This window comes from Ambystoma mexicanum, chromosome 4q (assembly GCF_040938575.1).
Source record: "Ambystoma mexicanum isolate Mex_15411 chromosome 4q, UKY_AmexF1_1, whole genome shotgun sequence".
NCBI lineage: Eukaryota > Metazoa > Chordata > Amphibia > Caudata > Ambystomatidae > Ambystoma > Ambystoma mexicanum.
The window spans coordinates 796,243,397-796,268,531 of record NC_090928.1 but is presented as its reverse complement, the minus strand read 5'-3'; the positions used below and the strand labels follow the sequence as shown (position 1 = coordinate 796,268,531).

The following is a 25,135-nucleotide window of genomic DNA, read 5'->3' as shown; positions in this document are numbered from 1 at the left end:
TGGGTAAGACCACCTGTGAGAAGTTAGGAATGAACTTGCGATAAAGATTCGCTAGACCCAAAAACTTATGTAGTTCCTTAACTGTGGAGGGAGTTGGCCATTGCCGCACGGCAACAACCTTGCGTTGGTCCATCTCAATGCCCTTGTCGGACAAAATGAATGCCAAGTAAGGGACTGAAGACCCCTCAAATAGGCATTTTTCTGGCTTTATTAAAAATTGGTTGTTTTGTAGCCTGTCAAGGAACTCTGATACATGGTTGCGGTGTGAATCCAGAGTTTTTGAAAAAACCAAAATGTCATCAAGATAAATGATGACTCCGATATAGAAGGTTAGAAAACACGCGATCCATGAAGATGGCAGGTGCATTAACAAGTCCAAAAGGCATCAGCTGCTACTCAATGTGACCGTAAGGTGTTCTGAAGGCAGTCTTCCATTCGTCACCTTGTTTGATACTTAACAAGTGATAGGCACACGGAGATCCAATTTGGAAAACATGGTGGCCTCTTGAACGGCCTCTAGGATATCCCTAATGAGGGGCATTGGATATCTGTCTCCAATGGTAACACTGTTGAGACCGCTATAGTCGATGCAGGATCGGAGCTCCTTGGTATCCCCTTAAAGGATACAAAACAAAGATTCCCTGGCTGTGGATTTAGAGAGTTTGATAAGTCCGTTCAGCAGGTTATCCTGCAGATACACCTTCAAAACCTGTTTCTCTGGAATGGTGAGGGAAAACATGTGTCCAAAGGTTACCAGAGCATCCTGTTTGGGGTCAATAGCACAGTCTTCGGGGTGATGTGAAGGAGAGCCGTGGGGATGTGTTCAAGAAACACCTCTTTAAATTGGCTGAAAAAGTCCGGAACACAATGAACCCCTACAATAGGGGACTTGACCTTAGCACAATCTGCTAAAGCAGCCTGCGAGTCTTGGAGAAGAAAACAGTGGGTAGAGCAATATTCAGACCGAAACAGCAGTGTGTTCTTGCTTCTATCGATGAAAGGATTATGCAGCCTCAACCAGGCTATATCCAAAATAACTGGGAAATGAGCAGCATGGATGAGATCAAAACAGATCGTCTCCTGGTGGTAAAAAATGGCGATGTCCGTATGTACCGAAGTATGGGTAATTGGTCCTGAAATCAGGTCTGCCATCGACCCCTTCCACTCTCTTCTTTCCTGACACTGAATTCCTTCTTTCTGGGCCCAAACGACGTCAAGGAAATTGCTGGCCGCCCCACTGTCAATGAGAGCTGGTACTTCGGTTTTCTTATGAGGAAGAAGGAGGCGGACACAAACCACCAATAACTGGGCATTGTTGTCCTTTTTGCTGGTGTGAGTGATGGTTAGGGAACCGTTCTTAACACCCTGGTCCTGTGTTCCTAGGGCCGGGGACTGTCATTTCCAGTTCTCCTGGGTGGCACTTCCGGACAGTCCCGAAGTAAGTGGCTATCAGCCCTGCAATACATACATAGTCCACGGTCTCGCCTCAGCTTCCTCTGCGCAGAGAACAATGGACCGAGGGCTGCGCTGATTTGCATGAGTTCTTCTTTTGTAGTTTCTCCTGGGGACTGATGAGGTAGAGCAGGAAGGCCAGAATGAGGTTTGGTCAGGAGTCTCTTGCGCTCAGCCCTCCATTCCTTCAAGCGATAGTCAATCTGGAGAGTAAATGCTATCAAGTCGGAAAAAGAAGCGGGGCGTGCGATCATAGCCAACTCATCCTTGAGGTCTTCCTGTAAGCCTTTTCTGAATATAACATATTGGACCTCCTCAGGCCAACCGGCTTCTGCCGCTAGCTGCTTGAAATTGCTTATATATGTCATTAGGTCAGCAGATCCTTGGCGAATATTTAGGCGAAATTCACAGGCGGTATAGACTTCCTCTGGTCTCTCGAAGATCCTTCTTAGGAAAGTCAGGAAGGCTTGAAAATCCTGTAACCATATTAGCCGTGGTGACCAAGGGTGTGACCCAAGCTAGGGCCTTACCTACCATATTTGAGACCATAAAGCCCACTCAGGCCTGGTCTGTTGCGAAGGTATTGCATTGGAAGGTGTATACATGATACAGGCATCTATGAACTTTTTTAAAATCTTGTTGGCGAGCCGTCATATTTGCCCTTATCAAGCCACATAGATGGAAGGTCTGTGTTGCGATTGTCCCTTGAAGTAACAAGTTGTTTCAACACAGCATACTCCATCTTTACCCCCTGAAGTTCCAACGAGAGTCCTTGTACTGCTGCAATGAGGTCCTGGACCTGTTCAGCAGTGGCCATAGATGTTGATGTTCTTTGGCGTTGAAAACTATCCTCAATGGGGTTAGTGTGTTCACCTGAGACTTCCTCAAGGGAGAATTCAAGTTCCTCGTACGAGTGCGGAGAGGGGTTCTTCTTCTTGTCTTTCGTTCTTTGTAGAGAACTGGTCGACCCCGGGACATAGCCACTATGCCCGTTGCAATTACAGCTAGGGCAAGAGACCTCCTCTCTGGAAGCAGCCGGTAACCATGGGAAAAAGCCAAAGGCTAAAAAAAACTTTGATGTAGTGTGGAAATACTGGATCCAAAGATCCAGTAAGATCCAGTATGCGGAGAGGGGTTCTTCTTCTTGTCTTTCGTTCTTTGTAGAGAACTGGTCGACCCCGGGACATAGCCACTATGCCCGTTGCAATTACAGCTAGGGCAAGAGACCTCCTCTCTGGAAGCAGCCGGTAACCATGGGAAAAAGCCAAAGGCTAAAAAAAACTTTGATGTAGTGTGGAAATACTGGATCCAAAGATGTCAAGGAGGATCACATTGGTGAAGTCTTCACAGTACCAGGCAGCAGGCCCAGAGGAATGCAATGGAAGACACACTGGAGCAAAGAGCAATATGCCCTCACTGTAATAGACAGCAAGCACAGGTAAATACAAATGAGTGTCAGGGCGAAAAAGGAGGATGGCAGATTAAGAGCGCTGTGTGGACCTCTCGTGAGTGAGAGGAAGCACCGGCAAGCAAGTTTGCAGAAATCGTAACGAAAAGGAATAGGAGGTGGAGCCCCGAAAGGCAACAGCAAGAGAATGGGGCTGAGGGACAGCAGGAAGGAGCGTCAATATGCCAGAGGGGCCGCTGAGAGCAGTGGAAAGGAAGGCAAGCAGGTGGGCAGAAGGAGGAAACTGCCGGAAAAGAGGAAAACTAGCATCTCACCAAAAGATGCAGCAAGTGAAGTGGTTGCAACGCACAGAAAAGGGGGCGAGGCGAGCGTAAGTAGGAGCTGGAGCCGGAAGGATTAAAAGACTAGAACACTGAAGCACGTTCTGGAAAAACATGGAGCGCATTAATGCAGGAGCCTCCGCCTCCCCCATAACCTGCAGGGGCGCCACGCGTTGATACAAGGACACCTTGCTTTGAGAAGTGGTGAACGCGGATAGAGCAGCTAGGTGAAACTTGATGGAGTTAAATACTAGCCCGGAGTCTAGTAAGTGGAGCTTTTAATGAAGAATGTGTGATGGAGTACATTCTATTGGGTTTACATTTTTTGACTGGCACCAAATTACAAATCTTTTCGATTTGTTAAAATAACAGTGTCTGGTGTTTGGTTCTTGTGCCTCCTTGAGGATTTCCATACACCTTTGAGGTAGTTTTAAGTGGCCAAGTTCTATAACTTCAGGAGTCAATCTGCCAAGTTCATATTTTGAGGGTGTGGGTGGAACATTGTCCCCCCGTGCTGCGTCAGCATGTTGTAGGGGCACACGAGTTTAATTGGCTCACACATCGCCAGTTTGCACAGATGTGGAAACCAAGGTTGTCTCACCCACATAGGAGCAACTAGGAATAGTATTGCTTGATCCTGGTGGACTAGCCTGCTCAGTAGAGGTGTTGGAGAAAAAGCGTAGGCAAATATCCCTGACCAGTTCATCCACAGGGCGTTCCCCTTGGACCCGTGTTGGGAAAACCTGGATGCGAAGTTTGGGCATTGCATGTTTCGGCTTGTGGCGAACAGGTCTAAAGAGGTGTAACCCCATAGGGAGAAGATATCGTTTAAGATCCTTCTGTCGAGTTGCCACTCAAGCTCTTCAGGTAGAGGATCTCTGCTTAATGAGTCTGCCAGAGAATTAAGTTCCCCTGGAACATGTTGTGACGTTTTTTGTGCTAGCCTGGACAGACTTGGAGAGTGTGTTCCCACCGGATTGTTTATGTAAAACATGGCAGTGATGCTGTCCGTGAAGAATTGTACTGTTTGATCTGACAGGTGCACTTGGAATGGTTGCAGGGCTTTGAGCACTGCTAGCAGCTCCAACAGGTGTATGTGATTTTGGGCTGTGCTCTGAGACCACAGGCCATGCGCTGTGTGGTGAAGGTAATGGGCTGCCCACACGGTGAGAGATGCATCTGTTGTGACAATCGACTGCAGTATAGGGTTGTGAAAAGGTTTTCCCTTCAACAGATTTTCCTTTGTCCACCAACGTAGTGCTTGAACTACGGTTAGCAAAACAACCACTAGACCGTCCCACTGACTGCTTGCCTGAGACCATTGTTTCGCTAACCACTCTTGCATTTGTGCGCACGCGCATCCGTGCGTGTGGAACCAGGTAAATGCATGATGCCATTGTACAGTTATTTGGCAACCGGCTAGATACGGAGGTATTTGCAACATTATGATTTGCACTCTATCGTTTGGTGGAAAGACTAGACCCTATTGTATCTTTCTGACCGCTTCAAAGAACTGTTTTGTCTTGCTTTGAACGAGACTTGATTTCTTCTCGTTGATTGAGAATCCAAATTGGGACAGAAGACTGATTGTTCTCTGGGTATTTTGCTTGCAAATTTGAGGGGATTCCCTGTTATCAGCCAGTCCTCCAGATAAGGGTACTGAACCCATAGAGCTAGGGCCCTTTAAGACGAGGTAGCAAAACTTAGAGCTAGATGGGGATGCAGAATGTACTCAAACATCAATAATTAAACTGACTCAGTAAGTTAGCAAAATTTGGTCCGTTTTATTTGCAATTATCTAAAACAGGAAGTTACAACGGACAGCGCATATTATTAAAAAAAACACAACTTTTATAGTAAAAACTCGTCATCAGTGGCGTCACGCTACGTGGCAAACTACAAAAACCTATTTGGGGATGTGATAGGCTCACAGGGAACATATAAGTATATGTTCCATACTGAAGGGGGAAGTGATTGGGTCTCTACTGTCAGATGGGTAACTAAGCCAATCCCAAGTGCAAGTCATCTTCTGTGTCATACTAATACTCAACACTTGTATTGGTTACACAAACTATAGGGCTCTTTGATACGTGGCCCTCCACAATTGTTTGGCAATCTTGTACCCTTCTGGAATATTCCACACACTAGTAGCACGCAGGCTACCACTGCAGGTGCAGAGAGGGTCGGTGTGATCATGCCTCCCCTCCCAATTAGCCCAACATCTATCATCACTCTTGCAGTCTGCCAGTCAATTAAGGCTTTGAACTTGGCCTTGCAGAAGCTCTCTGTGCCCGAGAATAAAAGGGAGTATCTTCTTGGTTTCGGGGTAGCTGGACCCACTGTCTATTTTGATGTGGCCATGTGACCGCGTTTTAAAGCTCTTTACTGCATTTAATATTATTAAAGGATGAACTCTTGACGCCTTCATTGTTTTTCCATTTCACCTCAAACAGAAGTTTGTTTCTTTCTCACGTTCATGTAACTACTGGATGGACAACCAGGCTCACAGCGGCCTCAACTTCTTGGTGCTGGGCCAGCCAAGCCTTTCTTGTATTTCTCCACTGCCATCAGTTATTTTACAACTGCGCCATAATGAAAATTCCCTTCCAATCACGGGATTTCAAGCCTTGCTTAAAGTGCATCATGGAATATCCAGGTTCTCTACATTCCTATGTATTATACATTGGTGCATCGCTACAACTATTCACCACATAGCCAGCCTTAAGATCGCTTTGTCTACTTGCGTTACTGCGTCTGTACAAGTGTAAACTGATTTAGCATTTGCTTCAGCGTTTCTGTAGCATGATCATCTTCATCTCGAGCCCGAAATGTTGCTCACCTTTACCAGCTCTTCTTCAGATATTATAGAATGTTCTTTTACATAATGCATCTTTTCTGGGTGCATCAGCTCTGCTCCGCATGACGTCACCAGTCTTCTTTTTCACTCCTTTTCACACTTCCACTGGAACTTTGTCCAAAAAGCTATTATTTCTTTGTGAATGCATATAGGGTTTTCTCAATGGATACCTTGTTTCCAGGATTTTCTTCGGTACAGGCGTCCTCAGTGGTACTGCACTTATCTTCTGGTTCCCAACATATAAGCAACATGTGGCAGAGCTTTTGGTGGGGGTACTTGACTCCTCCTCTACAGTACACTGGGACTGATTCTCTGCATAGATGCGCTGCCACTACCGCTAGTACCTTGGTGAATACCCTTGGAGCGGAGGCTATGCCGAAGGGTAGCACCTTGAATTGGTAATGTTTGTTCACTATTTTGAAGCACAAGAATCTTCTGTGCGCAGGGAACATTGAAATATGAAAGTATGCATCTTTCCTATCCAGGTTTGCCACGTAGTCCCCTTGTTTCAGCAGAGGGATTACCTCCTGTAGCATTGTCATGCAGAATTTCTGTGGCTTAACATACATATCTAGGACAGGGCGCATTGTTAAGTCTTTTTCCGACACAAGGAAGTACACTGAATAAATATCCTTGTTTACCTGGCTTGCCGGGACAATTTCTATGGTGTCTTTTAGTAGCAGTGCTTTGACCTCATCCAACAGGATGCGTTGTTCTTCCTGTGAAGTCTGTCTTTGTCTTAGCCGGTGATTGGCTGGTGTTTGAAACAGCTCTATGCAATATCCCCCCCGCGCCACGGTGGAAAGTACCCACTTTTCCAACATGATCCCCCTCCCATGCGTGGGCAAAGTGGGAAATACAACCTCCTACTGGAGTGGCATAGGAGGGAACCTGTAGCGGGTGGTCATTGCTTAGGAGGGGTTGAGCCCCCTCTTGAGGATTGATTTATTTATTGATTGATTTATTTATAGAGCGCCTTACACCAAGGATGATCTGCCCCTACTTCTAGACCTTCTTTGGCCTCTTTGAAACCCCTGTTGGGAGGACTACCCTTGTGAAGAACGCCAGGACGAACTTTGCCCACCGTGGTTGTAGTTAGAGGACCACTGGGAGTTCTGTCCTCTAAACCAGCGTGGGTTTGAGCGTCCTCTCTGCCCAAAGGGTTTGTTAGGGGGCTGTCCCAGGGATTTGAGGGTATCATATTCGTCCTTTGCGCTTTTAAGTGCATCCTCAACTTCTTTGCCAAATAAACTGTTGGGCCCAATAGCCATGTTTAGGAGGGTAGCCTGGGTCTCCAGTTTGCAGCCCGATTGACGGAGCCATGCGTGGCGTTTGATCATTGTGATCAGTGTGCCTTCTGCCACGATTCTTCCGGCGTTTCCTGCTACGTCCAGGTTATTCCAAGGATGCAGCTTGCTACTTGTTTCCCCTCAGCGATGGTGAGTGAGAGCTGCGTTTTTAGGGGCTCAGGACTGAGTATTTGTTGTGCCATCTCGTCCCATTAGTGGCAATTATAGCTAGCTAATAGCGTGGTGTTATTAGCTATCCTTGTTTGATAGGCAGCTAAGGATGCTACCTTGCTGCCCAGGGTGTAGATTTTTTTACCCTCCTTGTCAGGGAGGGGCTTTGGCAGAGGCCAGAGGGGTTCCCGCTCTCTTTCTTGTGGTGGTGACTACTAGAGAGTCGGGCATTAGCTGTCCCCTAATGTATAAGGGGCCTGAGGGGGCTGGTCTAAACATATTTTCGATGCACGGGTTGACTGCCCATGCTGGGTTGGGGGTAAGCAGGGAGGGATGAATGCGCCTCTGGACGGAATGAAGCAAGGGGATGAACTGTGCTGCAGACTTTTTTATTTGGTTAGTCGACAAAGTCAACTTTTCAAATATTTTTCTTTACAAACTTATTATACACAATTACACAAAAATCATTACAGCAATTATTGAACAAAGGTTTTTTTTTTTTAAATAATCCATCTATTAGCAATTTAACAATTTGTCAAAAGAATGGAATGAAAACATATTAAATCCCTAATCACAAAATATTGTAAAAGAATAAAACATTTTCGCCTCATATAAATCAATGTTCTAAATTGCGGTAGGACCGCTTCAAGATAGTGCACTATGGCTACTTTCACTGCTAGTCTTGGACTTGAGAAGATCAATTGCCATATCCGATCATGATGTAGGTTACTATGCAGGGCGAAAACTTTCTTAAAAATCGTTTCACGTATCACATCTAATTCAGAACACTCTACAATGAGATGTTGTAAGGTCTCCTTTTTATTTTTATTCAAACAGTATCAGCAATAGTTCTGTTTTAGTGATGGCAGTTTTCTCCTACACAACACCTCGCGAGTGTGCCATAGATTGAGTCTAAACCGCATATATTGTGTGCGGATATATGGTTAGGGAAATTTGATTAAATATTCAGCCATTGCTTCATATCTCTTGCTCCCAAACAGAAACGTTTCAGAATCTTTGTATGAAGTGCACCTGTACCCATAGCAGAACTGCCGGCCTGCCTGTTGGGGTCGGGGGCTTGCATGCGGGAACCTGAAGGATCCCGATTGCCCTCAGGGTCACTTAGGACGTTGATGATGCTATTGCCTGAGGCTCCCTCCACGGCGGTGGTGGGCCCAGCGTTTAGTCTTGCGGTCCTTTAAAGTTTTAGGCCTCAACATTTTGCAAGACTTCACTGTTTTTCGGCGTGGTCCCTATGAAGGCAAAGGTTACACACTTGTTGCGAATCCTTCCAGGGAAACCTCCTATTACAGTAAGGACAGAATTTAAAAGGAGTGTTGTTCATCATGTATAAGGATGGCAGCCTGGCCAAATAAATGTAGTAAACGGGAATATGCATTCTCTACTGAGACTGGAATATGAACCTCCTCCCACTCTCCGTACTGTGCATGGCCGAGGCCCATTGGCAAAGGTTCGTCGAAACGGGAGTCGCTGTCGTCGACGGATGGTCCTGTCCTTGAAGCTGTTGCTGGAGATCTTGCGGTAAACGGTTGTAAGGACAGAAAGAAATACTACGTTTAAACCTTTACTAAGTAATGATGTCAGCCAAGAAGGGACTCCACAATATGCGCCCGACTACAATGCCGGAAGAAAACAATCTGAGGGACCTTGAAGCGTGAAGGACCATGAGTGCAGTGAACGTCACACTAGGGATAGTATTACTGTCACGTGCAGTCAATGTCCCTTTTTGAGTTTCTAAAACAAAAAATGTAATATATATATATATTTCTCTAAAAAAAACCTGCGTTAATGTGCAGTTAAGATTTGCAGGTTTAACGCAACAAAACCCTTAAAATCTGTGGATATAGGAAGTCATGACCAGCCTAACTCAGTGCATTCCCGTTGCAAAGCCCATGAGGATTTGCATATTATAAGAGAAGGGATTTACAATGACATACGTAATGGCTGTATGGGGGACATGGCATTATGGAAAACATCAATTGGAGCGTGCCGAGTTAAGCTGGCCATGCCTTCCCACATCCGCTGAATTTCAAGGGTTTTGTTGCAGGACTTTTTTTTAAGGGATTGTAGGTGGAAGAAGTAGGAGCAGACAACAGCAGTTATATGCTCGATTAGAAAGCGAGCTGCGACTATTGGGCGCAAGAGATGGAGGTCCGATGGAGTGAGGCCATAAAGAAGGGCTGTGCTTTATGATGAGCACCTTGTTTTTTCCCTGTATAGTTTTAGCCAATTGCCATACATCCAGTGTGGAATGGCAGTCATACACTTGTCAGATGTGGGGGATGGGGATTTGTCCACTCACACTAGGATCTGGGTGTCGTCGGCATGGGAGTAGATGGTGAGGAATTAAATATGTATGAGCTGGGCAAAGGGGCTTAAGGACATGTTGACGAGGAGGTGTGAAAAGAAGGGCTCTAAGGCTTTCAACATCCGAGTTGCTGATGGCTAGATAGGTCGTGGGGATGGTGACAGTACTGACATTATTGAGAAAGAAAGATGGGGAGCAAAGACGGTGAGTCATGCTCATTCGGCGACTGAGATATCAATGGCAGATGAGACATACAAGTATGGTAATGTCTTCCAGTACCTCTTAGCATAGTTGCTTTGCTAACACAGAAAGGGAAGGACAAAACCATGTTCATTAATAACAATGTTTATAATTAGTGATTGACTTGATTCTAAATTGGACGGTGCTTCTGCAATGCGATAATTTACACACATACCTACAAATAATGGCGTGGTTTCTTCATTTGTAAGTTCGTTGGGATCAGCTCCTGCCTGCAAAAGGATTTTCGTGCACTCTACACCCCCACGTCTGGCAGAAAGATGCAACGCTGTCTCGCCCTCAAATGTCTTTGATTTTATGTACGTTTTCGAAGAAGCTTAAAAACAAAAAGATAGGAGAAACACACATTAACCTCTCTGCTTATCAAGAAGCTTCAACAAAGGGGATGGGAGGAGATAAGGTATTACTCTCTGCAGGGTTATACATTGTGTGCAAGTGAATAGATGACTAAGGTCCTTACCTCGGAAATGCAAAAGTTCAGCAACATTACTGTTGGAGTGTGTTCCCTTTGACACTATCCAGCTGGGTTACTTACAAATAATGTGCCCTTTCATGTTTCAGCACCAGGGCCTCTGTTGTTTGACACCACTATGTGGGTTTCCCAGTCAGACACAATACTGTAAGCCCTCTAAACAGCAGCATGCTCTCTTGCCATACATTTTGCAATGCTGCTCTTTTGCCTCTTGCTATTTGCACTGACTCGTCAGCGGAATGCCACACGGGGACATGAACAATGAAGCTCGAATCCTGCTTTTTCAAGGGGTATTCACAAGCACGAACTGTGTGCAACTATGGACAAATATGGACAACATCTTTTCTATGTTGCTTTGTATTCAGGAAAATAACAAAGAAAGAAAAAAAAACGTTCACACCTTAAAAGCAAGTACTTTCCCCTAAAATAAGTAAAATTTAAATAATACCTGAGGGATCGATGAGACATTTTTTCAATCACTTTAGACCGTTTATCATGTAACTCAAGTAATGCAATGTTTGCATTTTATTAACATCTTTTAAGCATTTTCTGATATGTAGGTATAACTATCACCTGGAGTGTGTGCCTAGTCTCTGGAATAGCAATGCGTTCAGGCCCTTCGTGAAAGGTTTTTGTACTTCAACCATCACTAGTGCCAACCTATTCGGTCTGCAATTAATTTTCACACGTAATCTAACCAAGCTCTCACTTGGTAACATGCTGGGGAGAAAGGTTTAGACATACGAGATCAGGGGTTTGGTGTCATGTACAGTTAACAATATAGTAGAGACTGATGAATATTATTTGTATTACTAACCCAGTTGTAGTAAAGTAAAAAACACTACAAACCAATCAAAGTAAAATACACACATACTGCAATCTGGTAACCCACAATAGATTACATGCAACTTGAGTATATGCACAGTTTATTACGTAAATAAATATACAATGGGCGAAATATGGTATACCACAAAGGGTAATATGTGGTTTCGTAAAAACACATTTTATAGTGGTAATTTAGTTCGACTGAGGTTTTTTCTTTTAATGGGGGTTACCCCGTATTTCCCTCCTTCCGTCATGCCCACCCCCCTTATGTCCTATATATATATATATATATATATATATATATATATATATATATATATATATATATATATATATATATATATGAAAATCAAAGACATGGCCAAGAGGAAATAACTTGGTACATGTTTTATTTACACAAAACAGCATGCATGAACAATGGGACAAAGTTACGCGTTTAGCACTCTCAGAGTGCTTGATCACACTAAGGCAACGGCAGTGCAGTAACTGTTAAAAATGGTTCTGAGTCCCTCTACCATGTTCATGTAACATATTGAGGTAAGGTCAGTTAGATAGTCAACATGCCACACATCTTGTGGTGTGTTTAGCCCAACAATTATACAGTTAACGATTAAGCTATTAAATCAGCAATGCACTCCCTTTGAACATGGAAACAATTCTAAAATCACAATGAATGAACACCGTGAAGGGACATCAATTCATCATTAGTGCATTTTAAAGTAATCATACACAAATAATCAATGCAGTGTAAACATGTTCATGTCCTTGTGGAGTTGTAACAATATGTATCAGGCAGCGTGAACTGCAAAAACCACACAGCATGTTAGGGAGAATCCTCATTTTATGGCTAATTTCCGTTACCTAGTGAGTCCCCCAGCAGCTTTGCTGGATTTCTGGAGTTATTTTATTCCACTTGGTAAGAGTGTGAGCTTTTCCCCCACTCTTACCCATGTTTTGCCATGTGTATGTCATCTGTTTTTGTGATTGTGGACTCTGGAGCACACCACTTCAGTAGCCCCCTTCTTTTGTGTCTTACACAGCACCTTCAGTGCAGTGACACAGGGTTGTCTTTTAGACTTCCCACCGACTCCATTTTCAGGGGCTGACTACTGTCCCCCAGAAAAGGGTAAAGTTGCCATTAACTTTAGCTAGTTATTTAACCACAGATCCAGTACACCCCATTTTACATGGAGTCCTGGAAAGGGTTGATCCTTAGCCCTTTTTATCTGTACCTCCTAGAGCCTTGTTTTGCTTTTTTAACATTTACACTTGGCTGGTGGCAGTGGTATCTACCCTAACTTTTCTACCGCGATTATACTATATAAACGTGGTATTGTTTTAGGCTATTATATGAGCCTCGAACATAAACACGCTTGACCACATACTCTTTCTTTTGGCTCTGGTCAGGTTTATTCGCCTTTTCTTTTTGTTAAAGTCCTTCTTGTGTTTTACTTTGCACGGCAAAGCAGGTTTGCCTTCTTTGTTCACCGTCTTTTGGCAGGCTTCTGTCAAGAAGCCCTCCTCTGGGCGCCTGGGTGTCTAGGTGGGCTGAATGTGAGGGAGGGGTGTAGTCACCCCCTGCACAGGGTATCCTAGGAAACCCAAGTCGCACTTTGCCATGATTGGCTGAGGTGGTTGTCCGGGCTGGACAAGCCCCCTGCTGCGTGATTGACAGCCAGGCTGTGTGAATGGGGGATTTTCGCATTAAAAGGCAGGACTCTTGGGCTGGAAGTCAGTCGACACTGGAACTACAATGAACCGAAGAGAAGCGGAGAAGAAGTTGGCTGCTGCAACTACCCCGTCCCGGTGAAGCCCTGCTGCAGTCCTGAGCTATCTACCCTTCGACGACCAGAGAAGATCCAGTCCGGAGTCTTCTTCCCTTGAGCCTGGTGGGGGCAACCAGCTCATCTTCCACAGCTAGAGGATCCTCTTCGTGGTCAAAATCGCTGCACACTGCTGTAGTGGTCCGGATAGCCATCTGAAGAGCCTCTCCCGTTTTAACGGAGTGCACCTTTTATTCACCGTCACTGCTGCTGGCTTCCTCCCTGTGTGGTGCAGACCCCTCCAGACGTCCTTCTTGCCGAAGCTCCAGGAACCGTGGGTCTACAGGAAACTACCAGGAACAACTGCCGTGGCAACAGCTTCTTCATCGAATAAGGTACTGTGTTCTGCTTGAGGAACTAGGGTGAATCCCTTTTCTCCTCCTCCAAGGCCTGCCCTTGTCTTCCCTCCTTCTTATAACTTTTGCTTCCTCCATTGACAATATCCAAGTACTCCTGGCAACGTTGAATCTTGAACTGTCTGACTGCGTGATCCTCAACAACAGGAACCCGGTTCCACTTGACACAGGCTCCGGCCTATTGACTTTTTGTATTTCTGTCAGCGAGTGTTCTCTGATTCTGTCTGCCTTGACAAAAGTACTGCGCATGATTTTTGTCCCCAACTCTCTCTGTTTAGCCCAGGTGCTAATTGTGTTTTGCCCCGGTAACGTTTTTCGTTGCGGATACGCGTTTCTTTAATACAACCAAGCTGTCAAAAAGTGATTGCAAGTGTATCCCCGGTAACGTCTTTTGTTTCACAACACCGGCCCGCCAAAACATAAGGTACTTACCTTGAGTTATTCTGTGCCAAGAGAATTGGTTGTTTGTAGTGTATTTTTCGTGTGGTTTTGAATGAATAGAAGTGTACTTATATTAAAAATAAATGTACTTATATTTTTTACCAGAAACCTTGAGTCAGTGTTTGCTTGAGTCACAGTAATTGTGGTCCCTTTGTGTAATCTCTGCTACTGCTCATATACTCTTGAGATAAGCCTAGCTGCTCCGCTACTGCTACCACTTTAACATAGTAGTACAGGCTTGTACCAAAGGTGAACTCGTATTACCACTTGTCTTAATTGTGTGTAGTGGTCCCTAACACTGCACAGGATTCTGCCTAACAGCATACAACAATCAGTAAAACCAAATAAAGTGCAAGTGCATAAACAGTCAGTTTACCACAGTGACAATTAAGCACCTTGATTGAAGACTGGAGCATATTCATAAAACACACACAAAAATTCAGTGCAGTATAAAGATATTCCAGTTCGTATGGAGATTGATAAATGTCCATCAGGCATACTGTGCAAACAACATGCAGCAGCTCCATATCGATGAAATCAATAAAGTGCAAGTGCATATGCATTCAGAATGCAAGACACGATAATGGAGCACACATATAAATTAGGTAAAAGTGACCCAAATGTCATCCCCCACTTTAATGTGTTTACTCCACATAGTTGGCTGACCCAATGACCTAAGCGAAAGCTCATAGCCCAGTTATACAAGAGATGTTAAAAGAAAAGCATCCATAGAGGTGCAAATCCATTAGGATCCCAGAGGCAACAGTTACCAAGGGCAAAAGTCAATAGATTGCATGGGTGAGACACAAAAATGGACTGACCTGCAATAAGGTACGATATAATGCCGAAGTGGGAATTGCACAGGGTACCAAATCAGCAATAACAGGTGTGACAACCCGGTACAGAATAAAGTGCTGTGTGCTTGCTGGATTGGAGAAAGAGCAGGAGAGCTAAAAAAGGCATGGCTGGTGGCATGTCCAACTCCCCACAATTTAATTGGATCATTAACTGTGTCCCTTTAGAGACAGTTAATGAATAGGTCTACTTGAGCCGTCTCCTGAAACCACGTGGAAGTAGGACTTACTATCAGGATTTTACTGAACTAAAAGCCATGAAAAAATGGCTGGTAATAAAAAGGTTCATCACCCATAGAGGAGGCTTTAACATTGAGGGCCTCCTAATTATAAATAAAATCAGCATAATTGCACAAGTATTATACGGCCTAGAAGTTCTCCCTGAATCTAGCCTTGCATGGCTACCTAAATTAGAAGCTAGACTATTGTGTTCTATTTTGGGTGTTCCAGTATGCGATTCTATTCAACCCCTTGGAAGTAAACTTGTCATCATGTCCCTGCGCTCTTTATGGCTGATTCAGTGAACAAAGCTCTTGCTCGTCCTAAAATCTTCTCTACTTACTACAAATACTATTCTAGGCTTAATTGCACATCAGCTCTGAGGCCTATCTTAATAGTTTCCTTACTGACTAACTGCAGCACAGCTTTCAGATCTCCCTAACCCCCAATATATTGCTGGAAAAGCATGTCAGAACTTGAGATATCAATAACAACTTGTGCCGACTGACAGCCTCAAATAATACTGTATGAAAAGTTGTAGCCCTAACTCCCCTCGTACCTACCTCACAAAGCTTTGCATCAGAACCTGATATCGGCGATATTAGTTTCAATTCTGGTGATATGTCTGCAACGATGCAGTCCGAAACAACTGTGATGCAGGATGACAGTCTAATGAAAGAGGGCAAATACATAGTATTCGACAGTTGTTTGATGGATATTATAAGTATGCTGAAATGTGGGCATTCTGTTAGAGGGGAAGTATGTGGGAAGCCATTGATTCATGTGACTCGTCAAACACAAGGCAGTAACGTCAAAATACATGCCGCCTGTACATTACATCATACGTTACCATGGTCTGCACAACCGATGCTGGGGAAACTGCCAGCAGGCAATCTACTGTGTGCAGCTGCCTCACTTTTTAGTGGGACCAGTTTTTGAAAGTTAGAGTCTTTCTTTCAGTTTGTGGGACTCCATTTCATTTCTAAAACGCAGTACTACAAATTCCAACATGATTATCTATTTCCGGCCATTAGTGATGCTTTGAAAATTTAACAATTGTCTCTAGAAAGTACATTCAAAGGCAAACTATTGAGGCTAGCCGGCGATGGACAGTGCGACAGCCCTGGATTTTCTGCCAAGTACTGCACCTACCACTTTCAGCACATGTATAGTAAGAAAATTGTGAGTTCGGTGGTCGTGCAGGTGTCCCAATGTAAATCCTCAGTGGCCATGGAGAAACTAGGATTTATAAAATCATTGGAATATCTACAATCGAGAGGAATGCACATTGACCTCGTAGCCACGGACAGACACGTTTCAATAGCCAAGACAATGAGAGAGCAGTTGTTACGCTCACCTGGATCCCACAGAGGCGTCGATCTGGACTGGACAGCTGCGGTCTCCACCAATGTGACGCGTAGGACCGAGATGACGGACTGGATTGGGCCACCTAGCTTCGTTTGCTTGGCCCGTAGGAATAATCTTCTGCAAATGGAGAAAGGGAATTAACCACCCGTGGAGTTGAGCGTAAATCCCCCCACCCCGCTGTTCTCCCCACTGATCACCTTTGATGTCCCCTCTTATAGTATCACCTTATGGTTTGAAAAGATGAGCTCTCCGTCCTGCATTGAGCGCAGGGGCGCGTAGATAACCAGTTGCTTCACTGGCTCGAAAGAATTGGTGAGTTCCAGAACAATATTGACTCCGATATTCCCGGCAAGACGCCGTAAGTATGTAGTTTGTAAGAGTTCAGAATGCCTGACTTTCACTCTTGTCCGATTCCTTGCAGGTTGCAGCTTGACCCTACTAAAGAGTTCCTCGTGGCAACCGGTAATATTCTGGTAAGAATTTGTATTATCCAACACAGTTCGATAAAATAATGTCCATATGTAATCTGTTGCTTTCTCCCTTATTCAGGCGCTGAGAGAAAGTATGAAGTCTCGGGGAATAATGCCTCTGGCGGTAAAATCAGGTAAGTCTTTTGTGGTGAGGGTTCCCCTGGTTAGTCCCTTTGTTTCACCTTGCTGTCCTTTTGTTTCCCCTTAGGGGACTGGGTTCGGCTAGGATGCAGTGGAAGCTGCGCCGACCCGTGAAGAGGAATAGTACCCCCGGTGGTAAAATCAGGTAAGTCTATGAGGGATTCCTCTGTGTATTCCCTTGGCTCACCTTGCTGTTCTTGTCTTCTCCTTAGGTGCCGGAGTGCGGCGGGAACATGCAGGAGGATGCGGTGGAATGTGAAGATGCTGCGAAGGCCGGTGAGTTCAGCGCGGCGCTGCAGCAGGCGAGGCGACGCGCATAAAATAACTTCTTTCTTCCAGCTCGAAGGAGCGATGGATCGGGAATTCAGGTAAGGATCAAAGGTATTGCTCTTGTTCTAACCTTTTCTCCTTCTTTCTCCCTTTTTCTAGGAGCTCCAGACTCGAGGCGGGCGTGGCAGAAGACTGGATGCAGACTTGCAGGCACGGTGAGCGTTACGCTGCTGGATGCAGAATAACGCGAAGCGTGTGCTGCTTTTCGGGCGTGGTTTAAATAGCCTCCAAAGTAGTCCCAGGTAGGTATTCCTCCCCAGCCCCACCCGAGTAAAAAAATAGTCCCTAGGTAAAAAAGTCCCTTCCAAGCCTCTTTTGGCTTGGAGCTCTTGCAGCATGGTCTGCATCAGGTAAGTTTTAATCTATGAGCCTGGCGCCTATGGCGCCAGGACTGACTCTCCATATGAGCCTGGCGTAATAGGCGGCAGGATTGCACCCAAATAGCCCCTAGCAGGGGTTGTTGGGCTTGCTTGGGGTAACTTGATGCCTGCTTCCGAGGTTGCTGGACTTGGTCTGGGTCCCTGGGGGTAGGCATCATGACAGCACTCCCCCCCAAGGCCCCACCTAAAGTCGTTCTTCCCTGTGGTTTGTCTGGTAAATTTCGGTGGCATTTTTTCACCAATCGGGGTGCATGAACATGGTCACAAGGTTCCCATGACCTTTCCTGTGGTCCGTAACCTTTCCAGTCGATTAAATAAAAAAGTTTTGACTTTATCAGCTTGGAGTCCAGGATGTTCTTAACTTCAAATTCGGGTTCTCCGTCTACAAGGATTGGGTCTGGTGGCTTGGTTAGTCTTGTCCCTGGTTGTATTGGCTTCAAAAGTGACACATGAAAGACGGGACGAATTCACATATTAGCAGGCAAGTCCAACTTGACAGCCACCAGGTTGATAATGGCCTTAATAGAGTAAGGTCCGAAATATCTGGGGTTAAAGGTCTGTGTTCCCTTTAGAGGTATATGTTTTGTGACTGACGATACTTGGTCCCCTATTTGGTATTGTGGAGAATCACTTCTATGCCGATCAGCATCTTTCTTGTATTTTTCTTTCGCCTGTTTTAAATGTGTAGTTGCTTCCTTAAAGGCTTGTGTAATCGTAGCGTGCAGATGGTCCACTGCGGGCATTTCTAAGTGTTGGGGTGAGTCAAGGTCTGAGGTTTGAGGATGGCGCCCATATAAGGTATAAAAGGGGCTTTGTCCAGTTCCAGAGTGTACTGAATTATTGTATGCATATTCGGCGATCCAAAGAATGTCTTTCCAATAACTCTCCGTCTGATGTAACATACAACGCAGGTATTGTTCGAGAGTCTGGTTGGTCCTCTCCGTTTGACCATCGGTCTGGGGGTGGTGACTGGTCGATAACCTCACATCGATTTGCGCCAATTGACAGCATTTTTTCCAAAAATGTGAAATGAATTGACTGCCCCGGTCAGAGACCAATACGGACGGAAATCTGTGTATGCGAACAATGTTTTCAAGGAACTCCTTGGCAAGGATTGAAGCAGAAGGTAATCCGTTTAAAGGAATAAAGTGGGCCATCTTGGAAAAAAGATCCACAATAACTAGAATGGTGTTAAATCCATTGCATGGGGGTAGATCAGTAATAAAGTCTAACGATAAGGTGTGCCATGGTGTAGGCGGAATGTCTAAAGGTTATAAGAGTCCAACTGGTTTTTTCTTTTGACTTTTGTTTTGGGCGCAAATGCCACAAGACATCACAAATGATTTAATATCCTTTCGCCAGGTGGGCCACCAGAATTGTCTTTTAATTTTAGCTTCAGTTTTTGCAATACCTGGGTGCCCCTCCATTAGGGTATCATGATAACGGGAAATGACTAGCTCTTGTAGTTAGTTCCTTGTGTGGCAGAAATAGCCGCCCTTGGTAATAAGGCAGATCATTGGTGACAGAGTAGTCTGGGCCTTTCTTTACCCAGTCCTGCAAGGCTGTAGGATCAAAGAGTTGCTGGATCTTTACCTGAATGTCCTCTAGTGTCTGTAGAGTAGTCATGCCAAGAATCCTTTGTTCGGGAATTATAGGTACTGGTTTTGGGTTCACTTTCGCCTCTCCCATCCCTATTCGGGATAAGGCGTCTGCTTTACCATTCTTACAACCTGGTCGATAGGTTATCACGAAATCGAACTCGGCAAAGAACAATGCCCATCGGAGTTGACGTGACGATTGGGCCTTGACTGTGGCGACGATATATGCCCCAAACACAGCCCAAGATCTCTTTATTCAGAGTGCAATTGCAAAAGCTTGAGAAGTTCGCTAAGTCCCCTATTGTCCTTACTGGTGATTTCAATATCGCGTGGGACCCGGCAAAGGATAGATCGGCGGGATGGGCGGGCCCACAAGGGAGACTCTTCCCCTTAGCCCAAGCTTTGCTTTGGATACATCGCAAGACTAACCCACCACAGTCCGCACCGCAGTTTTTCTTAAAACCCACTTGGTTCATGCTGAGTATATGATTATCATCCATCCACCTCTGAACATCAATCAATACCAAGGATGCAAATATTTTAGAGTCTGAATCCGCGATAGCTATGGGTCTGTAGTTACTAGGCTCCAATCGAGAACCCTTTTTAAACACCGGGATGACAACAGACACCCTCCAAGATTGTGGGATGGTTTTAAGTGTACACACGTCTTTGAAAAGTATACATAAGATTCTTGCCCATAAGAGAGGGTCAGCTTTTAGCACCTTATTACTGAGATTGTTTAGCCCAGGGGCTCCTGTGTTTTTAGATTTTATTATGAGACTCTTTATTATACCTACCTCACATCTCAATGTCCAGGGTGAAGGACTCAATCTATGCGGTGAGTAGCACTGGTCATTGGTCATATACAACTTAGAAAATGGCCTGCCCAGATAGCTTCAGGGATTGGATTTACCATTATTTTGACTTGAGTCGGGTCCACATTATTCATCAGTTGCCAGAAATTGTGCGAGGTCACCCCTCTCATTGCTCCTAACATCCGTTCACCACCCCGTTGAGCAATGATACATCTGTGGCTCCTCAGCCAGTTTTTATATGATTGCTTTACTCGTTTGATAGAAACCCAATGACCCGAATTGGCTGTACTCAGTTTCCGAAGTCTGCGGAGCTCCCTATTGAGTTCTCTTTTTCTTTCGTGAACATCTATGTCCATTGCATGTTTGTGATGATTTGTCTGGACAGATCTGCAAGGCTTATGTTAAATAAAGTCCTTAATTTTGGATCTAATGGTGCCGTCGAATTCTTTTACTGAGAACATATGCAAACGTTGTTCCAAATTATTATTATCGTATTCAGCGATGAGCGTAGAGGTAAATTTGTGGGTGGAATTAAAGGACCATTTAATCCTATTGTTTGCGGTGTTAAGCAAAAGATCCTCCTTATAGCATTGTTTGGCCCTTTCGCAGATTAAAAGTTCAAACTCCATCACAAGCATGCAGTGGTCACTTATCGAGACATGCTTCACTTCAAAACTTGACAATGAAAAACTCAATTTAGCAGTTAGAAAAATATGATCAATAGTGGACTTACAGCCTCTTGCATTCCATGTATAGTGGTCATTTGAAATACGCTTTAAACCCCACAATTCAGTGTATTTATGCCATAGGAATCCTCTGAGTTTCTGGCTACCAATTACGCAGGTTGTCATCTTGAGGTGCAAGGATTCTCCCATCACAGTCTGCATTTAGATCGCCCGCTATTATTATTTGACCACAAGTGTTGTTGGTAGACCACTGATCTATTTGCTTACCTAAATCAATTAAGTTGATTTCCAGCTGTTGATCGGATAAGTCATTCGCGTTCCAATACACATTGATTATCAGTAGAGAGAAGAGATTCAAACCATCTCCCACCAAATAATCAGTTAAGAGAAACGATTGACCTTGTTTCCAAGTGTTTTTTTTTTTTGCAAACCTGGGGACTCCTTTGATGCCGTGAGTATAACCCCCTTAGGTTTACCTCTCGCACCTTTTGTGGCACATAAATCCTCCACTACGAAATCTTCCCAGCCCACATGAGAGGTCAGCTAGGTTTCTTGTAGCAAAATTAGATCAAAGCCATGTAAATCTAACATAGAAGATTTGTTGTTAAAAAGATTGAAATTGCCACGAGAATTCCAACATAGCAATTTCAAAACATGATTAGTAACTATGCAGGTTTACCCAATTCCTTTAGATTGGAGATTGCGTCTCGCAAAGAAAGAGCCAACCATCTCCAATCCTGTTTCTCTGATACATCATCAGTTTTTTGATCAATATCTTCGATCATCACTTTCTTGCCCTGTTATCCCACCTCTATCAGGGATTTGCGCTGGAATAGACTGATCTTTAATTGGGAAGATGTCAAAGCCCATGCGATGTAGAGCTTCTGCCTCCTTCAGTATCATTGACCGAACTAAGGGGGATGGAATCACCAATCTTACAAAATCCCATCTTCCCTTATCGATAAAATCGGCCATATAAATATCTGCAGAGGTAATAAGTTTGAGTTCAGGTATCTCCGCAAATAATAAGAGAATGTAGGGTCTATTTAGCGGTTGCATTCTATCATCTTTAAATAAATTGCATAGAATCAGACTCGGCATATGTGGAAATGCCACAGGTCTGAGCTCCTGTAGATATTTTATATCATTAGATGCTTTATCATTATGCCACCTACCATCCCCCCTTACATATGAGCGATAGTCCTGTTCATTCCTCTCTTCTTCCGATAAGCCCTCATCTTTTTTTTGGCAGTTCAACAGAGTATCCTTATTTCTAAGCCTCTTATTTTCTTCTACAATGTTATTCACATTTTTTAAGAGTTCACCAATTTGATCATGTTCATTGGCCTTCCGATTTATGCTAGAATCAGTAATCACTGTCTGTATGATATCATATTCTGTACGCCCTGCATTCTGCATCTCAGTAGGAAGTGCAATTTCCTTCTCATTTGTACGCAAACTCGTATTCGTGTGTTCCATTACTCTATCTTGTTCTTTCACTCTTTTATTTTCATTCATCAAATCCTGGACATTTCTGAGTATTTCCTCCACATTTGTCTCAATATCTGTGGGCGCAAGGTGAGGGTTATGTGCTGCATCTTTAACACCTTGCAACACTGATCTCTCATCCTGTTTACTACAAGACTCTACCATTGTTGTATTTGTAAAAGGTAGTGTATTAATATTCGTAGTGTCTTTATGGTATAATCCTGTGTTTACTGATTGTACAATCGGTCTTATTCGTGGCTTCACTACCTCCCCAGAGGCCAAGAGTGTATGATTGTTTTTAACCTGTTCTATACCACTCATGTTTTTACCTGATCTAATAGGCTCCTTTGTACCTAGGCAATCAACATCCTTAATCAACGTACATGTTGGGCCTTTAAAGATTTTAAAAATGTTGTTCAAACCATTTTCCAGTCTGCTCGTGTTATCCATAAAGGAAGCTCTTGTTTTTTTCTTCATAACCTCATACATTCCATCCACTCCTTCTTCATATTCACTCTGAGTTGCCTGATCAGCGGATGTTTTCTCAGTTTCAGCTACATTCGTCCGTGTGACTCCGCAATTCGATACCACACAAACAACTGAAATCCGAAGCATCCTCATCAATCATGTGTTTCATATCAAGGTCTCTCATAAATTTTCTAGATGATTTGTTTTTTGTTCTGTTATTTTTACTTTGTTATTATTTTTTTCGCTTGTTTTTTTTCTGCTCTAGAAGGCATAGTATCCGTAATAGGACCTTCAGTTAAGTCATTGCCCTTAGGGATAATTTTAGATGTGACAGTATCCTTTTTCGCAGAGTTGGCCACAATTTCCGAAAATTTAGGGGCCACCATGTTATTTCTAGATGTTTTATTTTTAGGCAGAGCGCTCCCAATTTCAACCCCATTTGTGTAGCGTACAGATTTCAGATCAGCATTCCAAGTTACCATTGTCTCCTTCACTATGGGAACTAACATGTCAGCTAATCCTATAGGCAATGCTTCTATACATTTAACAATTGGTATGAGTAAACCCGGTAGGGCTTCGGGAAGGTTGTCAATAGCTGTTACCATAGTAGTCAACAAGTCATTATGTTGGGGGGCGTGGCTAACCGCCATGTAGGAGAGACGTGCTCGGTGCAGCTCCGTGTGATACGTTTAACGATCCGCCGCTAACTACTGCTTTTTTCCGACTACATACACCTGAAAATCGCACATAAGCTGTGCGAAAGCCTGGACTGCCCACTGTTGAAGTCTGGAGGCCCTGCGTCCCTCCGTTGGCCCGCTGCGACGGGAGAAAGGAACGCTACGTGGACACCGAAAATGGCGGCCATCATGAGTCCCGGCCCCGCGCTGTAAGCAGAGCACTGCAGCTGATCCTGCGGGTGCCCGCCGAGGCCCTGGGCGCCCAACTAGCAGTGTCCCGAAGGAGGCGACCTGCATCTACGGGGCCCGGACCTGCACGCCGAGCTCCAGGCCATTGGAGGGGGAGTCGGAGCGGCCTCGGACACCGGAGGGAATCGGACGGAAGCGGCTGCTGTGGCCTGCGTTCACCGCTTCCCCGCGCCACTGAGGCCGCACAGACAACGCTGCTCCCCTGTCAAGATCCACACACCTGAAGGCCCCGCCAGCACACAGTCTCCCCCGCGGCCGGAGGATTCCGCAGAGCCACGAAGGAAAGCGGTAAGGAGTCGGAGGGGGGGGGGGCGCCTGGCGCGACCTTTGCCACACTCCCACTGGACCCGGGGCGGGACCTCAGAGCCGAACTGTACCCAGCCACGATCCGCGTACCTTGCCAGGCAGCTGAGGCACCCATACTCCAATAGAACCCTGAGCGAAGCCTGAGGACAACCAGTGCACTGCTGGCGCCGGCGACCAGTCCTCCCCGCCTGGGGGACACCTCCCGCGGCTTGTACACGTCCACCTCGGAGCGCAAGGGCTTCCCCCCACACTAACCCCTGTGGAGCCTGCCCTGACGACACACACAAGATCATCCATTCTGAGCATTCCTCGCACGACTGCAGAGCACTGGCACATCCAGAGGCTACGGACCGCGCAGCGCCTGCCGTGGACTAGGGGGCCTAGTGGTGGGGACATGACCACCAAGGGCGCCCGAAGCAAACACCGCCAAACCACCATGGAGTCCTTCGCGGACGCCGGAGCGACTCGGCCCGATGCGGTTCCCGCCCCCGGAGAGGCGCCAAGCGCCGAGACGCCTGAGCCGGCCAACTCCCAGCTACTAGAGGCTATCATGACACTTCAGAAGACCATGGAGAATAAAATAGACGCGGTAGCCATCGATCTGAACTTACTGCGGCAGGATGTGCGCTCCATCGCTAGCAGAACGGACGCCCTGGAGATCCAAGTTCGGGACAACACCGAAACCAAAACACAGCTTTTAAAGGAAGTGGATATTTTGGCGCAAAAGGTGAAGAACCTGGAAGATAGGGCTGATGAGGCCGAAGAACGGGCCCGCAGAAATAACATTAGAATCATCGGCCTGCCCGAGGGCATCGAGGGCAACGACCCTACCAATTACATCGAGGACCTCCTCATACACGAAATTGGAGCCGGAAAACTGCCACAGGGCTTCACCATAGAAAGAGCCCATCGCTCCCTAGCCAGACGGCCCCCTCCGGGGAACCCACCCAGACCTATAATAGCCAAAGTCCTCAACTACAAGGACAAAGAAACCATCCTGGCCTTCTCCAGAATGGGCGGCTCTATACAGAGGGACTCTGCGAGGAGCGCCATATACCCCGACTACACCCTACAGGTCCAAAGGA

At 45.3% G+C, this 25,135-nt stretch overlaps 1 protein-coding gene across 2 annotated transcripts in view; it reads right to left on the bottom strand.

Annotated features, from left to right (window-relative positions):
* ASB3 (ankyrin repeat and SOCS box containing 3) overlaps positions 1-25,135 on the bottom strand; it is a 1,206,585-nt gene that overhangs the window by 956,500 nt on the left and 224,950 nt on the right. For both annotated transcript variants that reach the window (XM_069608363.1, XM_069608362.1), the window contains exon 4: positions 10,242-10,400. In XM_069608363.1, the coding sequence (XP_069464464.1) occupies positions 10,242-10,400 (159 nt within the window). The remainder of the gene's footprint in view (positions 1-10,241; positions 10,401-25,135) is intronic.